This window comes from Nanorana parkeri, unplaced genomic scaffold (genome assembly GCF_000935625.1).
Source record: "Nanorana parkeri isolate BGI_ZX_2015 unplaced genomic scaffold, ASM93562v1 scaffold210, whole genome shotgun sequence".
Lineage (NCBI taxonomy): Eukaryota > Metazoa > Chordata > Amphibia > Anura > Dicroglossidae > Nanorana > Nanorana parkeri.
In genome coordinates, this window is record NW_017306478.1 from 1,429,492 (window position 1) to 1,448,758 (window position 19,267).

Here is a 19,267-nt window from a genome sequence, read left to right on the forward strand (position 1 = left end):
TGGCCAATGGATGTTAACTCTATCCACTCCAAATCCTGAATTACAAAAATGAATTGGAAACGTGTCAATAATGCATGTCAAGGAAAACGCACGTTGACGCATGACAAAGCACTACAAAAAATGCATGCATAGATTGAAATGGGAAGGTTCAATCAGTTACTGGCCTCTCATGATGAGGTGGTAAGGTCACCGGCACCCTGTGTTCCCAGCTCCACCCACTTCTCTGACCCATTCCAGTCTTGCTCTTCCTGCTGGATTTTAATGAGTTCAAAATTCTGGACCCCCCCGTTAACAGATTTAAAGGAAAAAATCGGTAGGCTGCTATTGCTGAATGCTCCTTCTGAAGATGCTTATTGCCTGCCCGTGTCAATACTTTGGGGACTATATGTAAACTGTTCGCCTTTTGCCCTGTGATTATCTGTGAACGCTCACTCTGCGCAGACATATGCCAAAGCTAACATTCTTTAGTTGCATTTTCGAATGTTTCTGCAATAACATGTTATGGCCAGTAGATGGCACTGAGGAGCATAGAGAATAAGTATCCTATGATCCGTTAGCTCCATCTAGTGGCCATCATTTGTCATTACATGATAGTGTTTGAAAATTCTAAATAACATTCGAAATCTAAAGACACATTCATTTTGGCATATATCTGCACGGAGTAAGCGTCCACAAATATTTGCAGGGCCATTCGCAGTTTATAAATAGATCACTTTGAGTTATTGGCCTTCAAGTTGTATAATAAAGCATTGAAGCCATATAAGGGTTAACATAACAGCCAGGCAGCTAGCGTTTTCACGGAGAGGCCAGCGATGGCAGCACCACTATTTCTCCCATGAGATGTTAAGAAGCCAGTCGGTAATTCAACAACAGCTTCCACCTATAAGTAAAATATATCGGTTCTGGTTGTAATGGCCCTTCATTGCAAGCTGTTTGTAATTGGGGCACCATTCTCAGCATGCACTGCCAGCTAAGCTGAAGGCTCTTGCTTACAAGTTGCGCCCAGGGTTGCCTAAGCCTTGTTTACTGGACGCAGCCTGTACAGTATGTATTGTCTGTGGTTACCCTAAATCAAATCTGTCACCCCATAAAGTACAACTTCACTAAAAAAAAACAAAAAAAAACACAGTCCACCCTCCCAAGCCCCCTATTTTAAGCTAGCACCCCTCCCCCCACTGTTCAGTGTTCCATAAAGATGGCGGCCCCCTCAGGTGTTTACAGCTCTGGTGCCAAAATCTTTTTCTGTGGCGTCCACCCCTTTGCTGTAAGGCCACATAAACTTGGATAGGAACGTACTCCTAGGATCTGTATTATGGGCGTGCGGCCATATTGAAGACTATGGGGAATCACTCTGCTGGTGCTGGTAAAGATTTAGGCACCAAGGGCTATAAACCTCAGAGGAGGCCCTTGCCATCAGCAAGAGGTAAGTGAACACCTGTGTAGGTGGGAGGTGTTTGGGGGTTCTATCTTAGATTAGGTCAGGACTGGGGTGGACAAATCCCAGGAGTCTGGTAGCCACGGCTCCTTAAAAATGACAGCTGGCGCCCAACTTTTGAGTTCTTCTCTAGTTGTTGTCAAAGGAGCTAGCTCCAAAAAATGTTTCTGCTGGCTCCTGAATTCCACAATGATTTGTCCACCCTTTTGATATAGACAAGGGAGGGCAGGTTGCTCATTTTCCGATTCAAAGGTGAAATTATACTTTAAAAGAGAACTTTAAATGAGGTCAGTGTTTTTCCCCATAGTTCTTTTAAGGGTCACGGGAGGACATATACAAGTGTCCTCCCATGACCCAAAGCTCAGTATACTCAGAGCGCTGCAGCCGGGACGGATCCCGACATTACTGTCGATATCCACCCACCTGCGTGAGTGACAGCTGGCTCTGCCTATCTAGAGCCAGAGCCAGCTGTGCCCTCCCCCGTCCGTTCCGCCAGTCAGTGCTGTAGGATCGGAGTGGCAGTCACGGCTCTCTGCAGGGAGATGATTGAGAAGTGAGCGAGCGACGGTATGTGTTCTCTCACCTCCCGATCTATTGAGGCGACGTGTGACAGTTTCATTGTCACAGGTCGGCTAGAACTATGAGGATGAGAGATTTTCACTCGCCTCATAGTTCTCCTTTAAAGGAAGGTGTCATAGGAAGGGAGGTAGGTAGCAGCAGACTGAAAGTTGGAGCTTTAATTAGTTTGATTGTGGGATTGTTTATTAAACCCTTTTATATTAACAACTTTGCCTCCCTTATCATGCACAGTAATCCACTGTGTGTGACCTGTACATTAACCCCTTAACCCCCTCCTCCCTCTTTGCTGCATCTAAAGCACCATCACCAAGCTCCATGTTTTAACCTCCCAAATGCTGGTCAAATTGGACCAGTGTGTGGAGCAGTCGGCACCCCTCCGGTTGCTGAATACAGTAGCTCACTGTATACTATAGCCTGGTGAATTCAGTAGCCTGGGGAAGATTCGTCCATCCGCACTGTTTAGCCTTGATGGAGGAAGCTGATAGTTTTTACATTTTTTTGGCCAGTGTAAGGCCCGCTTAAAATTGTCACTAATCTAGGCAGTTCAAATCCAGCACACAATGGAAGAATTCTACACAATTCCCAATTGTGCATCTGTCTCGTCTTCAGTGATAAATTTGTTGCAGATCTTTGTAAATCTGTCGCAGGTTTACAGGTGCAGGGGTTGCAAATACACAAGGGTACTGTAGCTAAAAGCGATTTCCACCATTGTGTCATTAACATGCACTGTCACCTTGTCCATGCACTGTTTCTACACAGCCCCCCCCCCCCTTTTAGCTCCGTGCTGCCACACCTCTAGTGACACTTTGGGGGTCTATTTATAAAGCAGTAAATGTGACTTTCACCGAGCATGTGGTGGAATCAATCATTGCCATTTAAAGGGTAATTCCACTTTCCCAGGTGGATTTTGGAAAATTGAGTTACCCCCTCCAATATGGCCTCCTCTCTTCCCTTCCCTTGCTGCTATACATACCTTTTCGGTGAAAGCTCCTTAGGGGCGTCCCAAGGCCAGGTGACACCCGGAGCGGAGAACGGGTTACACCCTGCCGTGACTTTCATCACGTCATCTTATTGACGCCTGCCGGCAGCCTTCTTGGTAATGGACGCTGGCAGAGAGAGGAGGGGACGTTTACCCGGTGGGATGAGGTATGCTGTCGGGCTCCCAGCCAATGACAGAGCGCCCGACTTTTCAGAGGATGTAACACCAAAATGACTGTCAGTCATTTTGGTGTCACCCCTGCAATGGTTGCACCCGGGCGCAGGCCGAACCCACCTTGTGATGCCACTGATGCTCCTTCCCCTCTTCCAGTGTGGGTGTACTATTTGTATCATGTACTACTGTCTAGCTCAGCCCTGAGCTGTGGATTTTGAATTTCGCTCACAAATGGCGAGCACTCATTGGTAGCAAGAAGCGCAGAAGAGTACGAGGTTACGGATAGTACACCAGCACCAGCGCAGGGGAAGGAGCATCCAGATTGGAGGGGTAATTCCATTTCCCCAAATTCACCTGGGAAAGTGGAATTACCCTTTAAAACACATGCATTGGAAGATTCAATCTCAGTTGTAGTTGCCCGCTTATGCCACCCAGTATTGGAATAGCGCTGGTGGCTAAAATTCTCAGCACTCCTGGAGAAAATGCTGCTGCATGCCCCCTCCAGTGCTGGGCAAATATCCAGACGGCTAGAATTAGCTAATCTGAACTCTGGTCACATGACCGATGCCTAGGACTGGGTCAAATCCTGGAGAGGGAATGGAGCGGCATTTTCTTCAGGGAATGGAAACCTTCCGGCCCTTCTTTTTCTTTATTCATTCCAGCATGACTGTTAATATGGCTTCAGCTTAACTTGTGAAGACAGGTGCACTTTGAGAAAATGAAATTCTGGTTGCTATTTCTTACTGCTTCTTGATGATTGCTCTTTGAATAAGCTCATATTTATGTTCTATATTGCTTCTACATACTGCACGGCGGAATTCGTAGTTGCTGTGTAAGTAATTACATGAGACAAGATCACTGTAGGCTGGGAGGGGAGAGAAAGCACACGGCCGAGCTAGCTGCACACAGGCAATGCGTAATGTGGATTGGTGAAGGGGGGGGGGGGTTGGAGAAATGTAGGGAAGTACGCACAGGGGTCATTAAGTAGATCGTCCCAACCGTGACAAGATCATCTGGCAGTCTTGCCGCAGGTTCTGGAATCTGGCTGCGAGTTCACTGTGCTGGAAACTCGGCTGCAGCTGAGCGCTGAGCCCCAGAATTACATAACCCTCTGACAGATCAGCTCCGTATCCTTCTGCTCGCCTGTGTTGAACCGAGCCGCCCCCCCTTCTTGCTGGTACCCCGAGCATTGCCAGCAGATGTGGGGCTCACTCTGATCTTCAGCTGCTGCTGCTCGCATGCTGTTGTCTGCTCCGCTGCATTGAAAGTCCAGGCAAATTTACCAAAATTTGGAATAGATAAACCACGAGAATAGGCCAATGACTTGTGTGTGGGTGTTTGGACGCACCGTTTGGCAGAAAAGCCATAGATCCATATCACCCACTGGCCACTGGCACGTACCTAACGGGATCTGTTCCTCCCTGCAGTCTCCAGATACCAACAAGGTACAGTGTTTCTTAATATCCACCAAGCTTTATTGCAAGAAGTATAGACTCTCAAAACCAGACTCTGATACATCGGACCCCCTCCTGCTCCTGTGACTTGTGTCTTCCTTCGTAGGGTCTTGGTCATGAAGCCTCTCAATGGCCTTCATGACCAAGACCCTATTGGGGAGAATCACGTCAGGGAGTGGGATGGCGTCAGATGTGTCAGAGTCTGGTTTTGTGAGTTTGCACCTCTTGCAATAAAACTTGAGTAGGAGAAGGTCTGGCGGTGAGCCATGGGAGACAGTCTGGCTTTGCTAGTTTACACTACTTGCAGTAAAGCTTGTTGGATAACAAAATAACAATGGTGGACGTGCAGTTTGTTAGTACTTGTCACATTGTGGTTTACTGTGATCACAAAGCCTGCTTTTGACGTAAGGACTCCACTTTAGGTTCTGGTATGCACTGAGCAATTCAGGCGATGTGATCTGAGCCAAAATTAGCCACACCCATATTCAACAATGACATAATGCCACTGTGATGTCATCTAATCCCCTAGAGGAGCCTTGATGAGACTGCCATATGTACACCACACAAGACATCCTCTACCTTCACTGACTTCTGCACCACACACTATGCTATGACTGGCCAAGAAGCCTTTGAGTAGGCATCGGATCCCGAGGATGAAAAGTATGGGCCCTCTCCAATCGAAACACCCCGGAGTTGAGACTAAGGAATGTAGGGTATGAGTGGCAAGAGTAGCTGTTGTATGTTGTTGATGTTGACTGGACAGTTTGGATCATAACAGAAGAACAGAAGGAGCTCCGCAATGGTAAGATGAAGAAATACCAAGTTGGTAACAGAAGGTCAAAGTCAGGAAGAGGTTGGGTGAGCAACAAGTGGGAAGCAAAGTACCAGAAGACCAGGCGAGGATCGTAGTGAGTGAATAAGAGCTGGGGTCCGTAATAGGAGCTGGTGAGCAGTCAAGGAGAGTTCTCAGATGAGTCAGTAAGAAACCTGGATCAGTTATGGAGGTCAGAGATTTGGGTTGAAGACCCCAGGCCAGAGGTAAACGTCTGGTGACCATTCAGCACTGGTCATTGGCAGGACTAAGGTTTCAACTTCAGGCACCTTGATGTTTACAGTATCATCACCATCATAAGTTGTGCTTTGCAAAGGGCAAAGTGAGAGAAGGTGGAGGCACAACTCCAGTACTGGAGTCTGTTATCTCTGAGGCAGCTCCTGCTGTACTTTCTGGGGACAGCTAAATACAAATTTAGAGGAATTTCATGTAAACAAACAAAAAGGGGCAGAGGTCCAAAATATACATTTTTTTGCGTTATGTGGCCGGAGTTGAGCTCAAAATAGCCTGTTAGGTGTCACTCTCAGCAGCGAGTGTAGAGTGTAGACTTTTTTTAAACTATCGGGCACTAAAGGGTTCTTTTATTTTATTTGCAAGGGCTTTGGATACTGAGTATTCTGAGGAGATACTGTATTCTCCTCAGAGATACTTTGTATCACTTTTGTAGCACAATGATCCGGCTTGCAGCTCTACCAGACAGTGAGCTGGAAGCCGGATCAGTGGCTGTAACAGCACTGTAATCACTACCATTGTTTATTCATAACTGGAGACACATAGTACTGTGTGTCCCCGGTTATTTACAAACACCGGAGTGATCAGCTGATAAATATCACTGATATGTACCGATCCTCCGCTCGCCATCCTGAACCACTCGGCACAGTCTGCAGCTTCCCTGCAGCTTCTTCTTGGATCCCCGCTGCTCTCCCCCATCTGTATGGCCAAGCGGCTCTCTCTCTCCTCACCGCTCGTCCATTCTGAAGTGACAGCACTCTCCCCCCACCGGCTTCAGCGCTTTATTTCTCCTCAGATCCCCGCTGCAGCACTAGAAAAAAAATTATATAAAAATTGTCTGAGCCTGGTGAAAAATTATTGGATGAACAGTAGCTGCTCCTATCAGATGCAGTCGGTATTTAGACGGCCGCAGGTATGGGGCCTGGGCGCCAAATTTAGGTAAGTATAGTGATTTGGTGGGATATGCCAGTTTAGGGGGCTGGGAGCAAAAGGATAAGGAATCTTTGTGGAAGTTTCCTTACCCTTCAAGCTAAATCAGTACAACTGCTCCGTCTGTGAACACAGGGGGTGCCGATTGCTGTGAGTAGGGAATTAAGTGATCCATCAGGTTCAATTTGCACTTCCTGCTCCTTTGAAACAGCATCTGCTGTGCACAGCTGACCGGAGCTGTTTACTATATGACCTGTCAGTGATAGTTGTGCCACAGACCGCACAGTGTCAGGACCAAGGCCCGGCTGTGTACTACTAAAAACTTGTCTTTTCTAATTTATTTATTTATTACAGGTATTTATATAGCACTGACAATTTATGCAGCACTTTACATAGTTGCACATTCACATCAGTCCCTACCATCAAGGAGCTTACAATCTAAGGTCCCTATCTCACATGCATACATAGAGGGCCAACTTAAAGAGGAGTGTGGGTGGAAACTGGAGTACCTGGAGGAAACCCACGCAAGCAAAGGAAGAACATGCAAACTCCTTGCAGATAGTTCAAATACCTGGCTGGGATTTGAACTAGGGACCCCCAGTGCTGCAAGGCAGAAGTGCTAACCACTACGCCACTGTACTGCCCAACACATTGGTATGGATTCATGTAGCACATGACATGTTCAGAAACACTTACATTTTTCTAATGTTTCCTCTGCGCCGATTCCCCGTACTTCCAGTTGAGAAGCATGCATCTCATAATTTCATTCCATGTCAGCTGATCACATTGTCCCCACATGGGACAATGAAAGTCCCAAGGTATGTGATCAGGTGACTTGAATTGAAATTATGAGTGCATGCTCCTCAACAGGAAGTTCGGAGAATCGGCAGTTCGGAGGATCTTTCATTGCACCAGCGCTCATGTGCATACTGTCATTGATAAAACTGGGCATGAAAAGAAGACTCGCCTATGCTCCTCCTCCAAGAACAAAATATCCCATGGGCCCATTAACATTTTAGTGATGAGCCAACCGACTCACTTTTGTTGGGCTACCAACACACAAGAATGCAGCAAACAATGGACATGCACCATTTTTTCCAGCCTAGCTCACCATGGCCCATTGCTGTGCAGATGCTCTATCCATTATTTTATTGGGACCCTGTGTCAACATACTTTGGGTTTGTGTTGATGGCATCAGTTTGGCATAAGTTTGAGAATCTTCTGAGATCCTTAAGAATTCATTGACAAGTGTCTTGGGCCTGCAGTTGACCTGCATTGGACCGGCTTTAGGCAGGTTTTGCATTCCCATAGACTGTATAGAAAACTATGTGAAGATGCAGACTCCAAAGTTTCATGAGGGTCATCCTTTAGCCTTTCATCTTCACTTATAATGCATGTAAACCCGAACAATGAACTTTTATTTGCTTTATTTTGTTACATATACCACTTAAAGTGTTTTGCTATGTTTTAAATGGAGGCTAGTGGGTTGAATCTGCCCCTGGATTCTTATATGTCTTGTATACACCCACAATGTGAGCTCCCTGCAGTAATCCCTGACTCTGTTCATGTTCATCGGGAAGTTTTGGGTGATCTCGCCCACCTTTTATGTGTTCCAGAAACTTAAAGTGAACAATAATAACACATATAGCTGGGATGGTGGAAACCCCTCATAATGGGCACAGCAGGTATACAGACCCAGAAACTCAGTGCAGGGATGGTAGGAGCCCCTCATAATGATCACAGTAGGTGTACAGACCCAGGAACTCAGTGCAGGGATAGTGGAAGCCCCTCATAATGAGCACAGTAGGTGTACAGACACAGGAACTTAGCTCAGGGAAGGTGGGAACCCCTCATAATAAGCACAGCAGGTATACAGACCCAGGAACTCCGTGCAGGGATGGTAGGAGCCCCTCATAATGAGCACAGTAGGTGTACAGACCCGATAACTTAGCGGGCCCTGTAAGCTATAGCTGCCGGGAGTCAGTTTAAAGCTGTTGTTGGCTTTTACACTAGAAGTGATTTGGGCACCTACCTGTTCACGTCCATGGGCTGGTAGACATGCTGGTCGGAGTTGTGAGCAGAGAGACACCATATGCTGATCTCTTCCTCGCTGAATTAACCTGAGCTGTCATTCCCCGGTCAGAGAGTTCGGGGAAGAAGCTGATCAAGCACCATTTGTGCTTGATCAGCTTCAGTGGGCTTGAAAGGTGACATTAGGAGTCTAGTAGACCACTAATGTCTCCTTAAAGTGGACCCGTCAGCTCTAAAGTGGTATTACATCGGGGGGTTGTGAGCCCCTATGTTATATTAATAAATTAAAGTAAAAAAACTTTTAAAAAACAGAGTTAAATAAAATAAATATAAAAGCACCTAAAAAACATTTTTTTAAAGTCTCCCACTTACACCTACATACTAACTCAAACACGCGTCGGTCACCCCTGCGTATGAAAACGATGAGTACCACACGTTAGGTATTGCCACACACGCCGGAGAGCAATCATTCTAGGGCCAATATTCATGGACTGTAAAATCTTTTACAGCTCCCTTGGACAGTTATGGGAACCGTAGCTTTTGGGGATTTCACGGCCGCACGCAATTTTGAAGCTTGAAATGTTTGCTATGTATGTACTCAGCACAACCTCATCTTGTATATTTGGGTAATATGTTGTGTTTATGTACGCTAAGATTGAACGTCAGTGTATCTTTTACTGGAAATTAGGGTTTGATAAGCAGATGTGCTAATATCTTGCAACATAATACAATTGCATCTGCCACCATTTTTGTTCTCCAGGGTCTCTGCTTGCAGGAAATATATAATTCTAGGGGGGGGTTAAGCATTCTTCAGGCCTAAAATGTGTATTTTAACATGTGTGCAAAAAAAGAAACAAAACACAAAAACGGCTCTGGCAGCTAAAGGTTGAAGTAGAGAAGAGGTTAAGGTGGTGGAGTCCAGCCAGCATACACACACAGCTGATCTCTCAGCAACTTTCAGAACAGGACAAGCAGCTCGGGGTCAACAGGACATAATTGACATAGTTAGGAGTTGCTGAATAACAATATCCGACCTATTAATGTCATCTCATCCCTAAAAGTGGCATGGATCATTGCTGTCTGCTGGAAGACTTGTGACATGTGAGCCCTCTCAGACACACACATAGCTCCGGAAGAAGCTTCTTATGAATGGAAGCTGAGACGGAGCGGGTCCTCCACAGGACAGCAGTGTGTGCCCACCCTGGAAAATGATTTGGAGTTGCTTATTTCAGATGATTGCAAAATAAGCAAACTGTATGCGGGGAAAGTGAATAGAAAACATTTGCAGTGAACAATAAATAAGATTTTTTTTAGTCCGTTAATAAAAAAAGTTCCTGTCTATGCAGTTCAGAGATTTACGCAGCTCTGCCACACAGCACAGCCCTGTCTGTGCAAGGGAGGATACCCGATTTTTCTCTGCTGCAATCAAGCAACACTTACAGGTCTTGCCCCTCCCTCAGTCTGTGATTGGACAGTAAAAGAAGAAGCAGCAGACCGATGAGCTCATCCCTCTTAGCACATAGGTACAGCTGATTTGTTCCTTGTGCTGCCCCTCCCTCTCCCATTATGCTGTACAGTGGATTGCAATAGGCTGATACCAAGTCATATTTAGGTATTTACATTGTATTTAAAAGTATACATTTAATGATTTATTATTCAATAGAGAGATGAATTTATAAACCGTTCGCCCAGCACATCACCGTTTACAGGGCATTGCTGCCACTAGATGGAGCCGAGGAGCATAGGAACTGAAATATAGTGGCATGATAATATTACTACATTGAGTAACATTTTGCTCTGTGTTGTCTTTCAGGTACTTTGAGTTCTATAAAGGTCCTTTAGATTACAATTCTACAAAGTGCCTGGAGCTGAGACAGGACATCATGAATGTGAAGGTTCTCTCCATGTGAGTTGCCCATTGCGTTGAATTTCCTGTTTGGTTTGTGACATTGGATTTGTTTAGTGAGTTTAGAACATAGTACACATTTTCAAAATGCAAAGTCTGAAAAACTTTAATTGTTAACACTTGGTTAAAACCTATCTCCGGGCAAAGTTTTTAACCCTAGCCAGGGCCGGCCTTAGGGGTGTGCGAGCAACAGGGCGCCATGGCAACAAGGGCGCCGTGCGGCCGACACAGCTCGTCCTGGGGGCGGCGTCTCTCCCCCTCACCGCTCTGCCATCCTGACAGCAGGCAGCGCTCCCTCCTGCGGACGAGGGAGCGCTGTCATATCGGATGGCCAGTGCCCAGCGGTGAGGGGGAGTGAAGCCGAGCCCGCAGCTGTCAGGATGGCCGAGCGGGGAGGAGATCGGAGCCGCTGTCATCCTGAAACTGACAGGATGACAGCGGCTCCGATCTCCTCCCCGCTCGGCCATCCTGACAGCTGCGGGCTCGGCTTCACTCCCCCTCACCGCTCTGCCATCCTGACAGCAGGCAGCGCTCCCTCCTGCGGACGAGGGAGCGCTGTCATATCGGATGGCCAGTGCCCAGCGGTGAGGGGGAGTGAAGCCGAGCCCGCAGCTGTCAGGATGGCCGAGCGGGGAGGAGATCGGAGCCGCTGTCATCCTGAAACTGACAGGATGACAGCGGCTCCGATCTCCTCCCCGCTCGGCCATCCTGACAGCTGCGGGCTCGGCTTCACTCCCCCTCACCGCTCTGCCATCCTGACAGCAGGCAGCGCTCCCTCCTGCGGACGAGGGAGCGCTGTCATATCGGATGGCCAGTGCCCAGCGGTGAGGGGGAGTGAAGCCGAGCCCGCAGCTGTCAGGATGGCCGAGCGGGGAGGAGATCGGAGCCGCTGTCATCCTGAAACTGACAGGATGACAGCGGCTCCGATCTCCTCCCCGCTCGGCCATCCTGACAGCTGCGGGCTCGGCTTCACTCCCCCTCACCGCTCTGCCATCCTGACAGCAGGCAGCGCTCCCTCCTGCGGACGAGGGAGCGCTGTCATATCGGATGGCCAGTGCCCAGCGGTGAGGGGGAGTGAAGCCGAGCCCGCAGCTGTCAGGATGGCCGAGCGGGGAGGAGATCGGAGCCGCTGTCATCCTGAAACTGACAGGATGACAGCGGCTCCGATCTCCTCCCCGCTCGGCCATCCTGACAGCTGCGGGCTCGGCTTCACTCCCCCTCACCGCTCTGCCATCCTGACAGCAGGCAGCGCTCCCTCCTGCGGACGAGGGAGCGCTGTCATATCGGATGGCCAGTGCCCAGCGGTGAGGGGGAGTGAAGCCGAGCCCGCAGCTGTCAGGATGGCCGAGCGGGGAGGAGATCGGAGCCGCTGTCATCCTGAAACTGACAGGATGACAGCGGCTCCGATCTCCTCCCCGCTCGGCCATCCTGACAGCTGCGGGCTCGGCTTCACTCCCCCTCACCGCTCTGCCATCCTGACAGCAGGCAGCGCTCCCTCCTGCGGACGAGGGAGCGCTGTCATATCGGATGGCCAGTGCCCAGCGGGGAGGGGGAGAGAAGCCGCCCCCAGGACGAGCTGTGTCGGCCGCACGGCGCCCTTGTTGCCATGGCGCCCTGTTGCTCGCACACCCCTAAGGCCGGCCCTGACCCTAGCCCCGTCCCCCACCCTCTAGAGCAGCGTTTCTCAACATTTTTTTAGTCACAGCATCCTTTAAAAGTATGAAAAATCTCCCAGCACCCGGTCTACAAATGTAAATAAGAAGCGTGGTCCCTCCAAAATCCATACCAGACCCTTATCATTATCTTATCACATCAGACTCCCCGCTCATATTAGGAATCCCTTTCACATCAGTGTCCCCCTTTACATCAGGAGTCCCCCCCCTCACACTTAGAAGCACCTCTTCATGTCAGAATCCCTAAGGCTAAGAACATTTTCAGCAAGTACAGGAAACTCCTGCTGATCTTATCAGAAATGCTGTGTTCTTGCCACTTCCTGTGAGATAAGCAGGAAGCTAGAAACACTGTTATCTTTCTTTTAACTGTTACATTGTTTTTGAAACTGTTAATCATATCACCCCAATGTAACGGAGATGAACAAAGGCAGACATATTTGAAGTCCAGCTTGGGTGGCAACTAGGAATGCACCGATACAAATAGTAGTATAGGAAAAAATATTGATACTCGTACTCAATACCGAAAATCTGGTATCGGTGCATCCCTGGTAGCAACCAGGGCTTCCTCCATAGAAACAGTGGAGGATGAGCATAGCCCCCCCAGAGACAGGAAGTGTGTTATTTACAGGATTACCAGGTGAAAACAAAGGAAAAAAAGCCTAAACATTTCAAACGAATGCAGCCACCTCATCTAAGGACTAGTAAGCTGTAATACTCTGCCTGGCCAAAAGAAAGTCACACATTCTAATATTTTGTGGAACCTTTAGCTTTGATTACGGCACGCATTTATCGTGACATCATTTTGATAAGCTTATGCTATGTCACAACGTTAATTTCCATCCAGAGTTGCATTAATTTTTCACCAAGATCTTGTAGTGATGATGGGAGAGTCGGACCTCTGCATAAACTCATCTCCAGCACATCCAAAAGATTCTCAATGGGGTTAAGGTCTGGACTCTGTGGTGGCCAATCCATGTGTGACAATTATGTCTCATGCCCCCTGGACCACTCTTTCACAATCTGAGCCCGATGAATCCTGGCATTGTCATCTTGGAATATGCCCAATGTGCCATCAGGGAAGAAACAATCCATTGATGGAAAAAACTGGTCATTCAGTATATTCAGGGAGCAGCTGACCTCATTTTCTGGGGACATAACATTGCTGAACCTAGACCTGACCAACTGAAGCAACCCGAGATCATAACACTTATCCAATGGAAGGCTCTGACCTAGTTGCTTAGCTAAATCCAGGTAGTGACTTTTTTTTGGCCAGGCAGTGTATATGATATTTTTGTTCTTAAAGAAGAACTATGGGGTTAAGGCTTTTCCCCATAGTTCTCCTTAGGGTAACGGGAGGACACAAACTAGCGTCCTCCCGTCACCCTAGGCTCAGTATACCACGAGCTGTAGCTCGCGGTATACTGAGATGCCGCAGCTGAAGCGGATCCCGACAATTATGTCTGGATCCGCCCAGCTGCGTGACTGACAGCTGGCTCTGCGTATCTAGAGGCAGAGCCAGCTCTACCCGCCCCGACCCCCATCCGTTCTGCCAGTCAGCGCTGGCGGATCGGAGCGGGGAGGGGGGAATCCAGCCCCTCCCCTGTCACAGCAGAGAGCCGTGACAGGATCGAGAGGTGAGCGAAAGCCGGTATGTGTTCGCTCACTTCCCGATCTACTGAGCCGACCTGTGACAGTCTCATTGTCACAGGTCGGCTAGAACTATGAGGTGAGTGAAAAGCACTCACCTCATAGTTCTCCTTTAAGTTTAGATAAGATGAAACTCATTTTTACATATAGTAGGAGTTAGGGGGTCTAAAGAACAGGGAGTCTAGGGATAATTTTGATGCAAGGTCTCCATTAAAGTGTCATTGTTGCCAATATAACAGACCCCCATTTAATTCATGGAATTAAAGAACTGTCCTTATTTCACATTTACTAAAAATAACAAAAATACAATAAATAAATTTCTTTTTAGACTTTAGCACAAAGCTAAGCTTTCGGCCTGGTCTGCAGCCTCGACTCCCGCTCTGCAAGAACAGTATACTTTCCTTTTATCATGACCAGGTCATTTTCTAATTGCCCTTCTAACCCTGTATCCATTTATTCTCGGTTCTTTCATCCAAGAAGCAAAGTTCCCTGAACGTTGCGGGAAAAACATGACCCCATTATACTTACTATATATTCATCCCACCACATAGCGTGGCCTGAACATTTTGAAACAGCTGTGCCAAGATTATCACAGTTTGGCTGCCACTTAAGGCACTTAATAGTGGTGCTGACTCATCTATGTTCCTTTTGAAAGCTCAACAATGTATAATTAAGTAAAACATTGCCCCTATTTTTAACATTTTGCTTTTGTAAGGCGACTGCTCTTAAAAGAATTATGCAGGACAATATATAAAAAACTGCATTGGGAGCTTCTTAAAGGGATCACAATTGCAAAAGTGATCTTTCTGGTGTTGGTGGAGTCTGGTTGGTCAACCACTGGGTTCTCTTATACCCTTGGGGGGGTTTCAGTGGTGAAATCTCCCTGCCATGGCTTTTGGTACTGAGCTTGTCTAGCTTGGCATTTCGTTGGTGTGGCCGCCCATTTTAGGGTGCTCCTGCATAGTGGGGTACATTCACCCTGGCCTGTGTGCAGAGATCTCTCCACCAAAGTCCACAAGACATATACAACTGTTAGGTGACAGAGCTAGAGGGATGTGTTTCATTCATTAGTGTCCAATATTTTTAAAACCAGTAGGTAAGTTCCTTGTTGGTTTGCTGACACTGTGTGAATGTTACGTTTACCGCAGGGTGAAGAATGCAGAGCTGTTTGAAAGGTGGAAGAGCCTTCAGATCTGCAAGTGGGAGATGAATATGATAGAAGCCAACAATTTCAAGTAAGTCCGCTATGCTCCAGCCATCTGGGGGCATTCGTCATCACACACAGAGAATGGGAAATCTCAGTGTGAGTGGGGTTTGGCCATTCGTTTTTCTGTGGAGATAGGGAAGGACAAAACTACCGAATGTGTACCCCCTATCAACGTCAATGAGTATCACCGGGGACTTCCTGTTCAAGGAATAAGGGATGTCACCAGCACACCAAGCTGTAGTATTCAGCAATTGTCCATTTTAATGACAACCAATGTCATTCAATAGCGAGTACTTTTCGTGGCCTCGCAGGGTCCCCGTCATCAGGCTCAGAATTGCAATCTACAACAATCCGGTAAGGAGTGCTGCAAGCTACATACCGTACATTTCTTCCTGTTCAAGGAGACACACATTATTGCCAAAATGGATGTGGCCATCCAACCTATGTGAGCTTAGTAGACATCCTATTGCTGAAGAAGAACTTTATCCATAACATTAAAAAAAAGGCCTGTTATAGAAGAACTCTGGGGAAAATCAGAAAGTTACCCTTGCAGTGGGGCTACCCCCTGCACCTCAATTATTAAGTGCTTGTTTTGTCTAGGAGGAGTCAACTAAAGCAGATATACTCACCTGATCCTCAATCCTGCTGCATCCCTCCAGGCTGCTAGACCAGCCTGTGCAACCTCTTCTCCCCTGGGCTCCAGCAGCCTAAGGACCGCTGACATCATCTTGTGTTATATGGGTCCATTGACCTGCTTCAGATGTGAGGATGCAGATGGACATTCCATAGCCAGGAGAGAGGAGAGCATTGACTGCCGCGGGACCGAGGATCAGGTGAGTATATCCACTTTATTTCAGCCCCTTAGACCAAAATGAACACTTAAACCTTGCAGTGCTGGGGTAGCTCCACTGCAAGGGTAGGTTATTGACCTTCTTCTTCCACAGTTCTTCTTAAAAAGATAAACTGCTTTTTCTGCAATATTCACCTTCAAGTCAAAGATTTCCCCACAGTACCTTTTTTTTCTGCTTCTAGATATTATTGGCAGGATCACTAGGCGAGAATAAATGGGAAAACAATAAGGAAAACAATTACTGTGTAGTGGGAAGATCTATAATGGCATTTCTGCTGTCCTCATTACTAAAACCCAACACAGCAAATGCCATCTTGTCATTGGGCACAGGATGGAAGTATTCAATATTAAATAAGTAATTATGATGATTCTTAATACATTGAATGTTTTTCTTCTGCATCTGAAATGTATAGAGATATATTGATATATATGTTAGGCAGCAGGTTAATATTTTGTCACTGAAGTTGATGTGTTGGAAGCAGAAAAAATGGCCAAGTGTAAGGATCTAGATTACTTTGACAAGGGCCAAATTGTGATGTCTAGATTGGTTGGCCAGAGCAACTCCAGAACTGCAGCTCTCATGGGATGTCCCGGTCTGCAGTGGTCAGAACCGACCAAAAGTGGTCCAAAAAAGGAAAAACCAATGAACCGGACGGGCCAAATTGTGATGTCTAGATTGGTTGGCAACTCCAGAACTGCAGCTCTCATGGGATGTCCCGGTCTGCAGTGGTCAGAACCGACCAAAAGTGGTCCAAAAAAGGAAAAACCAATGAACCGGCGACAGGGTCATGGGTGGCCAAGGCTTATTGATGCATTTGGGGAGCAAAGGATGGCCAATGTAGTCTGATCCAATAGAGCTACTGTAGCTCAAATTGCTGCAAAAGGCAATGCTGGTTCCTATAGAAAGGTGACATGCTCTGTTCTTGTGTTTTGCTCTAGAAATGCTCTCTCCAGATGCTGCAATGCACCGTCTTTCCTTTTCACCACCCAGAAGAACACGCCACTTGGAACAAAGCTCCGATATGAAGTTGACACCAGTGGTGTATTCCAGATCAGCCCGGAAATTTTCAATATATTCCCCAAGGTATCTTAGAACATCTGCAGTGTCTGACTCAATGGTAATAATTCCTCTCTGTGATGTTTTAATTGGCCTATTCACCACCTAACTATTGGAGTATAGTAAATAAAAAAAACACAGATAGGTGGACTCATAGGTGGAGTTTTCTGGAGCGACATTTATAAACAGTGCTGCAGAAAACACGCACTGGTAACCAGTGCACCTGTCAAATGCCTGTGATCGAGCTGTCATTAGACAGCACAGATCACAGGCAAAATGCACAGAGCCAATCAGAGTAGCTCTGTGCTTTGCGATTGCTGTCTATGGCCAATCACAGCGATCACAAATGTAAACACTGCATGTGTTTACATTTAGGAGCCCTCCCCTGAGGACACAATGAAAGGAGGGGAGAAAGGAGAATTAAAAAAGAACTATGGGGTCAGGGTATTTCCCCTTAGTTCTCCTAAGGGTAACAGGAGGACACATACTAGCACCCTTCCGTCACCCAAAGCTCAGTATACCGCGAGCTACAGCTCGCGGTATACTGAGATGCCGCAACCGTGATGGATCCCGACATTACTGTTGAGATCCACCCAGCTGCATGATTGACAGCTGGCTCTGCCTATCTAGAGGCAGAGCCAGCTGTACCCTCCCCCTTCCGTTCCCCCAGTCAGCACTGGAGGATCGGACAGGGGAGGGGGGGGGATCCCTGCAGGGAGCCGTGAGTGACAGTCACGGCTCTCTGCAGGGACGGGATCGAGAAGTGAGCGAGCGCCGTTATGTGTTCGCACACTTCCCGATCTACTGAGCCGACCTGTGACAGTTAAATTGTTACGGGTCGGCTAGAACTATGAGGCTGAGAGATTTTTACTCGCCTCATAGTTCTCCTTTAAAGGAAGGTGTCATAGGAAGGGAGGTAGGCAGCAGCAGACTGAAGGTTGGAGCTTGAATTAATTTGATTGTGGGAATGTTTATTAAACCCTTTTATATTAACAACTTTGCCTCCCTTATCATGCACAGTAATCCACTGTGTGTGACCTGTACATTAACCCCTTCACCCCCTCCTCCCTCTTTGCTGCATCTGAACCACCATCACCAAGCTCCATGTTTCAACCTCCCAAATGCCAACACGTGTCATTATTTCCCAAAAATTGTGATCACCTTGGGGTGCCTACTTTTCAAAGAGGGGTTATTTGAGGGGAAGGGTCTACTGTCCTGGTATTGTATTTGATATTATTTGTAAATAAGAAACACATGATTTTTTCCCCAAAATGTTGGTCTTTCTTTCCTTTTATATAGTAAAAAAAAAGTGGTTATTAAATATCACCAAAAGAAAGCGCCATCTAAAAAAATTACATGATGTTCATTTGTGTACAGCGTTGTATGACCAAGTAATTCAGTCAGTCAAAGTATCACAGCATTGAAAACTGAATAGTGGCCTGGGAACTAAAAGGTATATACTGTACAGGCTGGTACTAAATTGGTTAAAGTAAGGACTCCAGGCAAACATTTGTTTGTCTTGGAAAACACGGAGAAAGATTAAAACCTCTTGCAAATCCAAATAGAAAGTCACTCGCACTCCAATGCAATGCCAAGTCAATCTTTTTATTGACTAAGGCAGTAAAAAAAAAAAGATTGACTGGGCATTGCATTGGAGTGCGAGTGACCTTCTATTTGGATTTGCATGTGTTTTGCGGAGGCATCTGCTGTCACTGCCGCACCCGCCCTGTTTTTTGGGGGCTTTTATCCGGTCAGGAGTGCGATGGGATACAGGTTGTTTCAGATTAAAACCTCTGTCACGATGTAAAATGGAAGGCTTGTATGTTGCGCTCGGTTCAAAATCTATTTGGTTTGTCCGTGATATATCATCAAAACAATAGTTTATATAAGTCGATGTGGTGAAAGGTGATAATACAATTAAATGAACACAATCTATATAAAAACTAATGTGTATATACTAAATGTGGATATGTGATCACAAATGCTAATAAATAAAGTATGTGAAAAAACTGAGTGATGGCTTTTAAGCGGAAGTGACTTGAAAAGTATCAAAAAGTGCTAAATAGCCGTGTCTAGTACAAACTGTGAACCCAAAGGCGCACAGTGAAATTGGTGCAAAAAAATGGATTGTGGACTGCCGTCTAAGTGAAATCTACCTATGAATTATTGTGCCAGACAATAAAACAGTGAGATGGTGATCTAGAGCGGAACTACAAGTTGTCCATCATATTTGAAAGATGTAATCATATACAAGCAATCTGCGGTAGTGGAGCGGAGCCACT

At 46.7% G+C, this 19,267-nt stretch overlaps 1 protein-coding gene across 3 annotated transcripts in view; it reads left to right on the forward strand.

Annotated features, from left to right (window-relative positions):
• ST8SIA5 (ST8 alpha-N-acetyl-neuraminide alpha-2,8-sialyltransferase 5) overlaps nt 1-19,267 on the forward strand; it is a 52,696-nt gene that overhangs the window by 25,253 nt on the left and 8,176 nt on the right. For 2 of the 3 annotated variants that reach the window (XM_018555715.1, XM_018555716.1), the window contains 3 exons: nt 10,459-10,551; nt 15,020-15,106; nt 16,868-17,012. In XM_018555715.1, the coding sequence (XP_018411217.1) occupies nt 10,459-10,551; nt 15,020-15,106; nt 16,868-17,012 (325 nt within the window). The remainder of the gene's footprint in view (nt 1-10,458; nt 10,552-15,019; nt 15,107-16,867; nt 17,013-19,267) is intronic. The other variant, XM_018555717.1, reaches the window with a different exon arrangement.